The sequence below is a fragment of the Stegostoma tigrinum genome, chromosome 2 (genome assembly GCF_030684315.1).
Source record: "Stegostoma tigrinum isolate sSteTig4 chromosome 2, sSteTig4.hap1, whole genome shotgun sequence".
Taxonomy (NCBI): domain Eukaryota; kingdom Metazoa; phylum Chordata; class Chondrichthyes; order Orectolobiformes; family Stegostomatidae; genus Stegostoma; species Stegostoma tigrinum.
In genome coordinates, this window is record NC_081355.1 from 116,902,252 (window position 1) to 116,916,392 (window position 14,141).

Genomic DNA, 14,141 nt, shown 5'->3' on the forward strand with positions numbered 1-14,141 from the left:
ACTGTCTGTTTTCTGACCACATATCTGCTTCTGTCTGACTCTCACTCTGTAGCCATCATCAAACTGTTATCCTCATGTTTGCAGCTCAATACTCAAAGTTATATCAATGTCTGATCCAAACTCGCGTGCTCTCTGCAGTCTAGTTTTTCTGACCTCCTGTGTTGACTTTATGACACGATGTAAGGACAAACAAATCAAAACAAAGAAGGTTGTTAGAGCTAGGTAGGAATGTGGATTTGAGATTACAATAAGATATTGAATGGTAGAGCAGGATCAATTAATGATCTACTCTTGCTCCTTGTTTATATGTTGGAGAGGTTTAAATGTCTATTCAACTACAACTTGCTGAAATGGCATGAAGTATACCTGGTTGCTTCTGAGTTGTGTGGACTCCAGCTTTTCTGAACTTACTTACGAAATCATCACTTTTCTTGGATGATTACAGTAGTTGAAGGACAGATGAATGAAGGGATATGGGAACAGGACATATACATGGGCTTTGGACTGTTTGCATGTAGGATAAACATCAGTTTAGACTGATTATGCTGAACAGCCTGTTTCTCTGTAGTAATTTTTATGTCATCATTTGCTTCAAGGTTTTTATTTCTTTGATGGAAAGTACAGCTGATTAATTAGCTGTTCAATTTGAATTACACTCCTTACAAGACTTAATTTCAGTTTTATTGGATATTGGATCTAGTTTCATAGAATATTTTGTCTTCTAGGTTTTATCTACACGGGGGAAGTTGTGCACCGTATGTTAACAGCTACTCAGTACATCGCACCACTAATGGCTAATTTTGACCCAAGTGTGTCTAGGAATTCAACTGTTCAATACTTCGACAATGGTGAGTATTAAATTTGCAGGATAACTTAAACCCCAAAAATACTCATTGTTTCTTCCCTAAAATATTATTAGAAATTATGTAGAGGGTCTTTGGGTTTAAATTGGAAGAATAATTGAACAGGTAATGACAAATACCTTTAAAGGATGATTCTGAACACTTGTTAAGCCTATGATAATAGGTTAGGTTGTAATCCGCAAATTGTTGCTTTTGTTTACGGTCCAGTAGTCTTACTGCTAATGCTTTTCAATTTGTTTTCCTTGAAACATTGCGAAAGAAAAACCAATAATTTTTATGAGTGACTGCCGTTAGTACAGTGTGCTAAATGTAGATGATTCTGCCATATTAGAACAAAGAACAAAGAAAATTACAGCACAGGAACAGGCCCTTCGGCCCTCCAAGCCTGCGCCGATCAAGATCCTCTGTCTGACCTGTCATCTATTTTCTGAGGGTCTGTGTCCATTTGCTCCCTGCCCATCCATGTACCTGTCCAAATATATCTTAAAAGACGCTAACGTGTCTGCGTCTACCACCTCCGCTGGCAACACATTCCAGGCACCCACCACCCTCTGTGTAAAGAACTTTCCACGCATATCTCCCCTGAACTTTCCTCCTCTCACTTTGAACTCATGACCCCTAGTAATTGAGTCCCCCACTCTGGGAAAAAGCTTTTTGCTATCCACCTTGTCTATACCCCTCATGATTTTGTAGACCTCAATTAGGTGCCCCCTCAATCTCGGTCTTTCTAATGAAAATAATCCTAATCTATTCAACCCCTCTTCATAGCTAGCACCCTCCATACCAGGCAACATCCTGGTGAACCTCCTCTGCACCCTCTCCAAAACATCCACATCCTTTTGGTAATGTGGCGACCAGAACTGTACACAATACTCCAAATGTGGCCGAACCAAAGTCCTATACAACTGCAACATGACCTGCCAACTCTTGTACTCAGTACTCCTTCCAATGAAGGAAAGCGTGCCATATGCCTTCTTGACCACCCTATTGACCTGCGTTGTCACCTTCAGGGAACAATGGACCTGAACACCCAGATCTCTCTGTTCATCAATTTTCCCCAGGGCTTTTCCATTTACTGTATAGTTCACCCTTGAATTTGATCGTCCAAAATGCATCACCTCGCATTTGCCCGGATTGAACTCCATCTGCCATTTATCTGCCTAACTCTCCAGTCTATTTATATTCTGCTGTAATCTCTGACAGTCCCTTTCACTATCTGCTACTCCACCAATCTTAGTGTCATCAGCAAACTTGTTGATCAGACCACCTACACCTTCCTCCAAAACATTTATATATATCACAAACAACAATGGTCCCAGCACAGATCCCTGTGGAACACCACTGGTCACAGGTCTCCAATTTGAGAAACTCCCTTCTACTACTACTCTCTGTCTCCTGTTGCCTAGCCAGTTTTTATCCATCTAGCTAGCACACCCTGAACTCCATGTGACTTCACTTTCTCCATCAGCCTGCCATGGGGAACCTTATCAAATGCCTTACTGAAGTCCATGTATATGACATCTACAGCCTTTCCCTCATCAACCAACTTTGTCACATCCTCAAAGAATTCTGTTAAGTTGGTAAGACATGACCTTCCCTGCACAAAATCATGTTGCCTATCACTGATAAGCCCATTTGCTTCTAAATGGGAATAGATCCTACCCCTCAGTATCTTCTCCAGTAGCTTCCCTACCACCGACGTCAGGCTCACCGGTCAGTAATTACCTGGATTAACCTTGCTGCCCTCCTTAAACAAGGGGACAACATTAGCAAGTCTCCAGTCCTCCGGGACCTCACCCGTGTCTAAGGATGCTGCAAAGATATCTGTTAATACCCTCGCTTCCCTCAAAACCTGGGATAGATCCCATCCGGACCTAGGGCACTTGTCCACCTTAATGTCTTTTAGGATACCCAACACTTCCTCCTTCCTTATGTCAACTTGACCTAGAGTAAGCAAACATCTGTCATGTCCCTCTCCTTGGTGAGTACCGATGCAAAGTACTCGTTAAAAATGTCACCCATTTTCTCTGACTAGGCGCATAACTTTCCTTCTTTGTCCTTAAGTGGGCCAATCCTTTCTCTAGTTACCCTCTTGCTCTTTATATATGAATAAAAGGCTTTGGGGTTTTCCTTAACCATGTTTCCAGCAATATCTCACGTCCTCTCTTTGCCCTCTTAATCCCTCGTTTCAGATTCGCTCTACATTCCCGATATTCTTGCAAAGCTTCGTCTGTCTTCAGTCGCCTAGACCTCATGTCTGCTTCCTTTTTCCTCTTGGCTAGTCTCACCATTTCACCTGTCATCCATGGTTCCTTAATCTTGCCATTTCCATTCCTCATTTTCACAGGAACATGTCTCTCCTGCAAGCTAATCAACCTCTCCTTAAAAGCCTCCTACATATCAAATGTGGATTTACCTTCAAACAGTTTCTCCCAATCTACATTCCTCAGATCCTGCCAAATCTTGGTATAGTTGGCCTTCCCCCAGTTTAGTACTCTTCCTTTAGGGCCACTCCCATCCTTGTCCATGAGTATAGTAAAACTGATGGAATTGTGGTCGCTATTTCCAAAGTAGTCCCCTACTGTAATATCAACCACCTGGCCGGGTTCATTCCCCAACACCAGGTCCAGTATGGCCCCTTCCCGAGTTGGACTACATACGTACTGCTCTAGAAAACCCTCCTGGACACACCTTACAAATTCTGCTCCGTCTTGACCCCTAACACTGAGTGAATCCCAGTCAATGTTGGGAAAATTAAAATCTCCCATCACCACCACCCTGTTTCTCCCACACCTTTCCATTATCTGTTCACATATTTGTACCTCTATCTCACGTTCGCTGTTGGGAGGCCTGTAGTACAGCTCCAACATTGTTACTGCATCCTTCCTATTTCTGAGTTCTACCCATATTGCCTCACTGCTTCAGTCCTCCATGGGGCCCTCCTTCAGTACGGCTGTGATATCGTCTTTGACCAGTACTGCAACTCCTCCACCCCTTTTACCTCTCTCTCTATCCCGCCTGAAGCATCGATATCCTGGGACAACTAGTTGCCAATCATGCCCTTCCCTCAACCACGTCTCAGTAATAACAATAACATCATACTTCCAGGTACTGATCCAAGCCCTAAGCTCATCTGCCTTATCTACTACACTTCTCGCATGAAAACAAATGCACCTCAGACCACCTATCCCTGATCACCTGTATTAATGAGCAACTCTTCTCATAATGGAGCACCTCATGCCAGCCTTCAGCAAGATTTTGACAATATCCAGGATCGACTGAAAAGTGACAGATACTATAAGCATTATCTAATGATTCACCTGAGAAATGGCCCAACCATCTCTCCTTCACCTTCATTGGCACCACCACTACAATGCTGTCACATTCTGGTTATGTTACTGGACTAGAAATCTAGAAGTCGAGACTGATGACATCTAGGAACTTAACGTAAAATCCTATCACAGTAACTGGAGAATTTAAATTCAGTTAATAGCTACGTGGTCAGTACCACATTTAAAAATTGTTGACATGTGTAATATATCATAAAGCCCTGGTGGTCCACAGTACAGAAAAGGGCTAACCCTCTCTTCACACAAACCATTCTGCCTCACCTCTTACTGTCATAGGTTCTTTCTTGCTGTTATCACTAATTCTATAGTACTTTACCTCACATGTGCAATTTTACACATTCTTTCACACATTCCATTCTCCTACTTAGACAGGTCTTATTCTCTGCCTCTTTCTGAGTAAACCTTTCACTTGTCCTATTTCTTATTCCACTTCCTCTTGCACGGCCTATTTTGCCTTTATTCTCACATCTCCCATTCTAACTTGTGGCCCTGCACTTGCTGTATTTCCATCTCTTCAGGCTCCCCCCACCACCAACATCCCCACCCCCATTCGACTGCTCTACATCCATCCATTTTATTGGTACTCGCATGGCCCACATCTGGACTTATCAGTCCCCTTTCCTGACCCAAGGGATCATTCTTTCAGGACAGTAAATGAAGCACTAGATAAAGCACACAGCTTGAAAGTCCACGCTTAGATTAAATATAATCTTAAAAGTTAATTCGTCAAGTCAAACAGTGAAATAAAACTCAAATAATCTGATATCACGTCCATTATCCGTTAACATAGATGGATTTAGTGAGCCTGTCTGATATACAGGTATGTGTCTAAGCAAATATTAAACCAAGATGCTTGTTTGACACAGTCTGTATAGACAATCAATAACTCAATATGCATCATAAACCTGCAGGCCCAAAAGCATTTGATGCTCTTTGAAGTTATATCCATTGATCAACTTCATCCGCGGCTGTGCGTGTTTATCTGGCCCAAATGAATCATGGTGGATTTACGACCTTGATCTTTTGGTGCCAGGGCCATTGCAAACTACTAAATGGGGAGCACTTTCAAATCCAGGGCTGACAACTTGATGTGGAGTGGAAGAAAAGAAAATCCCTTCCTGCACTGTTTGCCGCTCCTGCAGTCAAATATTCCCAGTCTCCTCCATTTGTAGCTCCTCCAAATGGAGGTGCCCATTTCTCAGTTTTATCAAACTGCTTATGCTGTTATGCTTGCGATTGAAGCTCAGCCTCACTCCACTCAAACTCAGTGGAATATTCTGAACATTTCAGTGTGCATATTTTGCCAGATGAATTTATGACTGCACCTGCAGGTACTTTAGAGGGAACACTGCTCATAAATGCCCAATTTGACAGCAAACAGACCACTGCACTTCTGACCTCCGTACAACCTTGGTCCAAATGTGAACAAAACAATTGAATTCCAAAAGAGTAGTGAGGATGACTCCCCTTAAAATGTGATCAAGTGGAGCACCAAGGAGCCTTCACAGAATTGAAACCAATGAGATTTGGGAGGAAACTTGGTTCAGTGGAATTAAACATAACAAGGAAGGATAGATGTGTTGTTCAAGGCCAATCATGTTAGTCTAAGGTCATTGATGTAGTAGTTCCTGTGGATCTTAGGCCCAAACATCTTCAGTTGTTCCATTAATGACTTTGTCTCTATTCTTATGTTAGAACTGGGGATGTTTACTGTTGATTGAAGTGGTCAGTTCTATCAACCTTCTCAGACATATAAGTCACTATAGTCTTCCCAAACCATAGCGCTGCTCTCTCAGTATAGAGAGACAACTGGTGGTAGTTTAAGCTCAGAGTCACCATGCTTTAGGCATTAGGAAAGATTGAGGAGAGTGCGCTAAGGTAACCTTAGTCATTGTTGGAATTGAACCCACATTAACGGCATCACACACCAGCTGTCCAGCAAACTGAACTAACTGACTGATAAATGGCAAGTAGTATATTGTACAATGCAAGTGCCAAACAATGGGCATCTCCCTAACAAAGGGTCTAACCACCTCCTATTGATATTCAGCAACATTATCATCGTTGAATCTTTCATCGTTAAATTCCCGGACAAGACACAAAAATACTCTGGCCGCAAGAAGGAAGAGGCTGAGAATTCTGAAGCGAGTAACTCACTTTCTGACTCCAAAAATCTTCTGCACCCTGGAAGGCACAAGTCAGGAGTGTAATGCAATACTCCCCACTTGTCTGGATGAGAACATCCCCAACAACACTCAAGAAGTTTGACACTGTCCAGGACAAAGCAGCCCACTCGATCAGCATTGCACCCACCTTAAACATTCACCCTCTTCAGCACAGACAGGGTGCAGTCACAGTGAGCACCATCATCTGTAGGATACATTGTGGCAACTCAGCAAGACCTCTTCAAAAACACACCTCACAAACTTTAACCTTTACCACTCAAAAGGACAAAGACAAGATGCACACAGGAATACCACTACCTGAAAGCTTCTCTCCAAGTAGCTGAACGTCCTGACTTGGAACTATATCATTGTTGCCATACACCTTCTTGGAACTCCGTCTCAACAGCAGAGTGAGAATGCCTTCAATAAACAGACAGCAACCCAAGTTCAAGAAACAACCTTCGGCCACCTTTCCAAGGACAATTAGAGTTGAACAATAGGTGATGGCCCAGCCAGCAATGTCCAAATGCTCAGGTTAAAGAAACTCCACAGGATCGAAGAGTTAGTGCTTGAAGCACTGACCACCTCAATATTTTAGAATATTTCAGAGAAATAGTTAAAAACAGGAGGGAAAAAGGATGTGGAATCAGAGTCCCTGTGTGTGATTAAGATTAATGCTCACATAGAGGACAAACAAAAGCAAGTACAAGTTGGTCTAAAGCACCTGATTCTGTGTTGCAGTTCTGAAGAAGCAGTATTGTACCTACCTCCTCCATGACCATGTGGCGCTTTGCTACCAGATATTCAGTAGCGGTTTTCACAGGGACTGTTCTCGTCATTGACCTCAACTTTGGTGGGCTGTTGGCAGGAACTCTCAGAAATGTTGTCAATGGTCATTTTTGCCACTATGTCTGACAAAGTTATAGCAGGAGTTCTTTCATTTCTTTCAGCTGCAGCTAATGGAATGTTGTGAATTTCCTGACCTTACAATCTGTAGTGAAAGAAATGAAAAACTTGTACCATCCAAAATAGTGTAAGTGCATAAAATGGACAACAAATCAGTTGTTTTTCTGACAAAGCATGTCCCTTTGCGAGGCAGAAGTATTGCTCAGCAGATTAGCTTGAAGGTTCTACATATGCATGTGGTTTTATTTGTTCTGTTATGCATTTTCTGTATGTGCAGGTACTGCTCTGGTTGTACAGTGGGATAATGTTCGCCTACAGGATAACTATGATTTAGGGAGCTTCACGTTCCAGGCCACCCTGCATAATGATGGACGGATTGTGTTTGCTTATAAAGAGGTACGTTTTCCAGCTAGTTTACATTCTGTATCAGTAATGATAGTATAAATGTTGAATGCCCCGATGGAGGTTACCTAATTAACCTCACAAAAAGGATGGCAGTGTCAGGTCAGTATGGAGAAGCAATTCTTTCATTGATAACCAATCATTTTGAGGTAGATTTGGACAAATTAAAGTTTTTCCTTTGTTTGGTGTCATTCACCCGGTGGCTTGTGTCTTATTTGTCTTGTAGAGTGGGAATGGATGAGGACAGGCACAAGTTAATTCTCAGATCTTGTAACCACTCTGGCTGTGATGAAGTTAAATTTAAAAGATGCCCTATTATTCACACAGTGAACATTCTTTTGCTGTGACATTGGATGTCTGTAAAGGACGTTTCTCACTTTGTTATATCCGAGGCAGTGATGACAAGGGGTGATAAAGTCAAAACATTAATTTTCTTCTCCATTTTCAAGGAAAGTCCCGGAGGAGCAAATTAATAAGTAAAAAGCAGGAGAACTGTTCTATTGCCACAACAAAGGATATCACATCACTCTTGTTCATTTTGAGATTTTAAACCATTGTTTCATCCAGTTTGCAACCCTCGAATGGATACTTACAAAACAAGCTGACATATCTTCACAACTTATTCCATTCCAAATCTCAAGAAAAAGATGGCATCTATAAATATTTATCAAAACTAAATATACAGATAGGTGGAAACGTGTTATTACTCATATTTTGCATTGAAGATGGCTATTCCATTTTAATAATCACCATTTGTGACATATTTTATCAGCAGTATTTCAATGCATTTATTTTGCAGGAAGTAGCTATTTATAAATTGAATCAATCATTCCCTCCTAAGTGAAAGCTGAACATGACTGATTCTGAAGTAGGATGTGATTTATACACATGTAATAGTTCAGAATTGTAGTATTTTTCTTTACCTATGGCAGTGATTTTTGAAAGTAACTGCAATTGAACTACTCAATTAGGTTTACAACTTGAGATGTTTTGTATTCCACAAGCAATGTTTTATTCCAATATAATTACCTGTGACCAGTAAACAGTGAACAGATAATAGCTGCACTTTGAAATACCTGAAGAATTGGAATTTATCCTTTATATATTGATCCTTGTATTGTCCAGATTCCTGTTCCTGTGACACAGATAAACTCAGCGAATCACCCAGTCAAAGTGGGGCTGTCAGATGCATTTGTAGTCGTCCACAAGATCCAACAGATTCCCAGTAAGTGAAATTGCATCATTCCACAGTACACGTACCACAGGAAACATTAGCTGAGAGCTTTCAATCAGTTCTTTGGGAGAGGTTTTCTTCAAATTAAAGTTTTAAATGTAGCCAATAGAGTCCTGTATTCAGAAGAAAAGTTACATTTCAAAGTTAACATTCAAGTTAAGTTTCAGGATTGGACATTTCATCAGAGTGCATAAAGAGTATTTTCTAATGTCACAATTCTTGCATCATTAAGATTCAATGAAAGCAGAGACAGAATAGGAACAATTATTCACAGAAATTAATCAAAATCAGCCAACTTGAAATCAAGAATTACAAACGTACAGTTGATGTAGCACAGACAGTTCCCACCCAGTCAATCAGATATGTGTTAGTTGACATTACTTACTTGTCGGAATCTTTTAAGATTTTCAGCTGGCTATTCATACAGCCTTCATGTTACAGACAGTGGACAAATAATCAAGCGTTTATGGTTGAAATTTCAGATGTTCTGAGAAATTAAATGTGTATGTTCACAGAATTTGACTTTTAGCATACAGCGATAATGACATTGTGGTTTGGCTGAACTGTTAAATACATCTGGCCTGAGCAGCTCCAGTGTCAGCTGTTCTTTAAATATGTGTGTCTTCTTGTTTGTTTCCTTTTAGAGATGTTAAATCAGCCATAGCTCAAGTCAATTACTGTCAAAGTGAAATAAGACTACTCACCTCAGCTTATTTGTAGTTTCATTGTAATGCTGAGAGAATCTCAATTGCTTGATCATTGTCTCCAACATATAATTTCTTTTGACACTTCATTCTGCTTAGTCAAATATTAGAATTAGGTTCATTGTCATATGCCCTCATATGAGTGCTGTGAAAAGTTTACAAATTTGCCACTTACTGCGCCATCTTAAGTACAAAGTTACCAAAGTACATGATCTCAGGAATAAATGAGAAAAACAAAGAAATAAAAATGTCAGTATTACAGTCCTTCAAGCAGACTGCGCAGGCCTTACCTCCAGTCCATGCTGGACCTCACCTTCTGTCTACGTAGACTTGCTTCCAGTCCGCGCTGGGAGCTCACGGCCAATTCACGCTGTGCCTTGCCCAAGTCCATGCCACATTCAGATGGCCCACCGAGCTTTGACGATTCATCTGCCCCCACTGTAGGCCTACCGCAGACCCAGCCCAGGCACCAAGCTGCACAGCCACTGCCGACAACACTCTGACACCGCTCTGGCTACCCACGATGATGAAGGAAAACAGAAAGAGAAAAATGGAAAGGGAAACAGAGAGAACGAAGGATGCAGCAGGCCTGGAGTATACAGGCTCAGAATCCCTATTTTGTATTCCATCGCACCTGCAACCACATTGTCAAATGCATTGGTGGTGATCTTTCAGGAATCACTAGAGTCAAGAAGGGTTGTAGAGGACTGGAAAATGGCTCATGCCCCAACCTGTTTAAGAAGGGATAGAGGCAGAAATCATGAAATTATAAGCCAGTTACCAATCTCTTTGGTGAGATTTTAAAGCACATTATTGCGGATAAGATTGCAGAGTACTTGGAAGCACATGGCAAAATAGGGATGAGTCAGCATGGCTTTGTCAAGGGGAGGTCATGCCTGACAAGTCTGTCAGAAATTTTTAAGGAGGTAATAAGCAAGTTAGACAAAGGAAAGCAAGTGGATGTGATATATTTGAATTTCCAGAAGGCCTTTGACGAATTTCCACACAGGAGGCTGTGAAATAAGATAAGAGCCCATGGTATCGGGGCAAGATAGAGGATTGGCTGATTGGCAGAAAGCAGAGATTGGGGACAAAGAGGTGTTTTTCAGATTGACAGCCAATAGAACTCTTTCCAGCAGAATTGCTGGCTCTGGGGTAAATTATTTCCCATCCTTGGTGAAGGATGATCTCAGGGAAGGGAGTGTCGATTTGGAGGAAAACACAGCTGGTCTAATCAGTAAGTTTGCAGACAATACAAAGATTGATGGAGTTGTGGATAATGAGGAGAATTTTCTGAGGATATAACAGATATAGATCAGTTGGAAGCATGGTAGAAAAATGGCAGACGTAGTTTAATCCGTACAAATGTGAGTGAGGTGATGCATTTCAGAAGGTCAAGTACAGGTGGAAATTATACAGCAAATGGCAGAACCCTTACGAGTATTGATATGCAGAAGGATCTGGGTGTGCAGGTCCACATGTCACTGAGGGTGGCAGCGCAGGTAGACAAGATAGTAATAAAGGCCAATGGCATGCTTGCCTTCATTAGAAGGGGCATTGAATGTAAGGATAGGCAAGTTATTCTGCAGCTTTATAGAACTTTAGTTGGACCACACTTAGAATATTGTGTACAGTTCTGGTCACAACACTACCAGAAGGATGTGGATACTTTGGAGAGGGAACAGAAAAGGTTCACCTAGATGTTGCCTGGTATGGGAGATTTTAGCTCTGAAGAATGGTAGGATAGGCTGGGAGATAGTAAGTACTGCAGATGCTGGAGTCAGAGATAACACAGTGTGGAGCTGGAGGAACACAGCAGGTGAGGCAGCATCAGAGGAGCAGGAAAGCTGAAGTTTCGGGTTGGGACTCTTCATCAGAAATGGGGGAGGGGGAAGGAAGCTCTGAAATAAATAGAGAGGAGGGGTGGGGCTGGGGAAGGTAGGTGGGATGGTAATTCGGCCTCCTTCAGTGTCACAATGACACCACCTCAGGAACAGCACCTCATATCCCGTCTTGGGAGCCTACAGCCCAATGGCCTAAACGTGGATTTTACCAGATTTAAATCTCTCCACCCCCAGCCTCATTCCATGACCAACCCTCCCTCTCATCCCCGTCTTCTTGACCTGACATAACCTGTTCATCATCTCTCCTGCCTATCTGCTCCTCCCACCTCACCGACCAATCCCCACCAGTCCCTACCTGCACTCACCTATCACCACCTCACCTACATTCCCCAGCCCCACCCCTCCTTTCTCTAATTATTTCAAAGCTCCCTTCCCCCTCCCCCATTTCTGAAGAAGGATCCTGACCCAAAATGTCAACTTTCCTACTCCTCTGATGCTGTCTGACCTGCTTTATTCCTCCAGCTCCACACTATGTTATTTAGAATAGGCTGGGTTTGTTTTCACTGGAACGCAAGAGGTTGAGGGACAACCTGACAGAAGTTTATAAGATTGTGAATGGCATCAATGGAGTGGAAAGTATGAGGCTTTTTCCCAGGATGGAGGGCTCAATTGCTAGGGGACATGGGTTCAAGGTGCAGGGAAAGGAAATTTAGAAAAGGTGTGAGAGGCATGTTTTTCACACAAAGGGTGGTGAATGCCTGAAACATGCTCCCAGAGGAGGTGATGTTATCAGACCCAACAGCAGCATTCAAAAAGCACTTGAACAGATACATGAATAGGAAGGGAACAGAGGGATATGGATCCTGTAACAGTATGGAAGGGCAAAATATGTTGGCACAGGACCTGGTTCAGTGCTGTATTCTTCTTTGTATCATTGAAATATGCACCTTTCCCCCATGGTGTATGTGTCTGTGAGTGTGAGTGTGAGTGTGAGTGTGTGTGTGTGTGTGTGTGTGCGCACTCGTGTGTGCTCAAGGGTTTATAAGAGGATTATAATAATTTTAATTAATAATGTTATATGCTGATGGTTCATAATTGTTTATCTGAAGCTACAGTCTGATGACTTGTATTAAATATTCATTTTTGTTAAGTACAGAAACCAGAGGTCCTGAGTTTGAGAATCAGGTAAATTGGGGAATTTTAAATATATATCTTAAAATGTTTGAACTTTTGTGACAGAAGTTGATTTTCAGTGCACTACTACATTGAGTCACAACAAGTGGTAGACAAGACAGTGGAAGCACATGCAAATGAATTCAGGTTACTTTCAACATACCACAGTGAACCACCAAGTACTCCAAACCAAGTCCAAAGAGAATACAAAACAGGAACAGAAATTGTTGGAGAGACTTGACTGGTCTGTTAGCTTCTGTGGAGGGAAAGCAGAGTTAATATTTTGGGACCAGTGACCCTTCTTCAGAACTGATTGTAGCTAGGAAACAGTTGGTTATATATGCTGAAGACAGCATGGTGGGGGGAGGACCAAATTTAGTTGGAGTTGGAGTTCAGAGAGAGAGAACCGCAGTTAGGCAGATAGCTGAACCGGGGAGAAAGAAAGGCTGGCAATAGTGACCATGAGTGAAATAACTCCACAGAGGCCGGTATCCTGTCACCAAGCCTCCCCTTATTTACACGTGAATAGTCCTTAACTTTCAGAGTCAGGTACCAGTGTGTCAGCATCTTGAACACTCCCCTTTTTATCTGTCAGCCAGGGCTCACTGCTTGGACGAGATGAACAACCCTGATCAGCAAACACCTACTCTATGAGGTCCAACTGGCTGACCTTGTTACAGTCGCTGCAATCAGTTGGTGAAAATAGGTTGCCTGTGATGAAAGCAATGCATGTCATGACACGGCCAGGGGTATGGGGTGGATAAAGAACATCGAAGAAGGTACTCAGATCCTAAAATTATTGAACTTTGAATTAATCATTTTAGGTCAAAAGTCATCTTCAATGCCCTTTATCACCTGCAATCCCTGTCTTCATCACAGATACCAATCATTTCCTAGCTACAATCCATTCTGAAAAAAGGTCACTGGATCCAAAACATTAAATAGAGTGTGCGAATATTGCAAAACCTATGTCTGAATCTTTAGCTTTTGCTTTTTAACTTCTGTAAATCCTTGCAGATAATGTATTCAAACACTACATTTTTCCATCTTATGCACTGTTACACAGCAACAGCCTTCAACATAAGGGAGGGAGCTATGTATGAAATTGCATAATTTTATGCTTACTTAGTTGAATTACAATATAAATGTACAAAACAGCAAATTAATTCAATTATGCACTAAAGTCGAATGAGTGACCCTCAGCAAAGTTATAGGGGAGCAATCTCACCAGTGTATGCACATTGCTGATGGTTGCTACAGAAACAGGATGCATTTTGTTCAATGCAGTTTCCTGGCAGATCTCATGCCCTAAAGTGAGTCTTGTCAGTTGCAAATAGTGCTACCAATTGATTAGAAGTACTGTGATGATTTGTAATCGTTTTTGATGACATTCTTGACACTTTGAAAAATGATTTATTTACTACCAGTGATTAGAACTGCTGTTGTGCTGTTCTTCACAGGTGCCATCAATAATGATTTCACACACAAAAGTGAAAAAGT

At 41.7% G+C, this 14,141-nt stretch overlaps 1 protein-coding gene across 4 annotated transcripts in view; it reads left to right on the plus strand.

Annotated features, from left to right (window-relative positions):
* Window positions 1–14,141, plus strand: part of plxdc2b (plexin domain containing 2b) — a 351,187-nt gene that overhangs the window by 242,136 nt on the left and 94,910 nt on the right. For all 4 annotated transcript variants that reach the window (XM_059638778.1, XM_048551267.2, XM_048551286.2 and 1 more), the window contains exons 5-7: window positions 726–848; window positions 7,562–7,680; window positions 8,812–8,911. In XM_059638778.1, coding sequence (XP_059494761.1) covers window positions 726–848; window positions 7,562–7,680; window positions 8,812–8,911 — 342 coding nt within the window. The remainder of the gene's footprint in view (window positions 1–725; window positions 849–7,561; window positions 7,681–8,811; window positions 8,912–14,141) is intronic.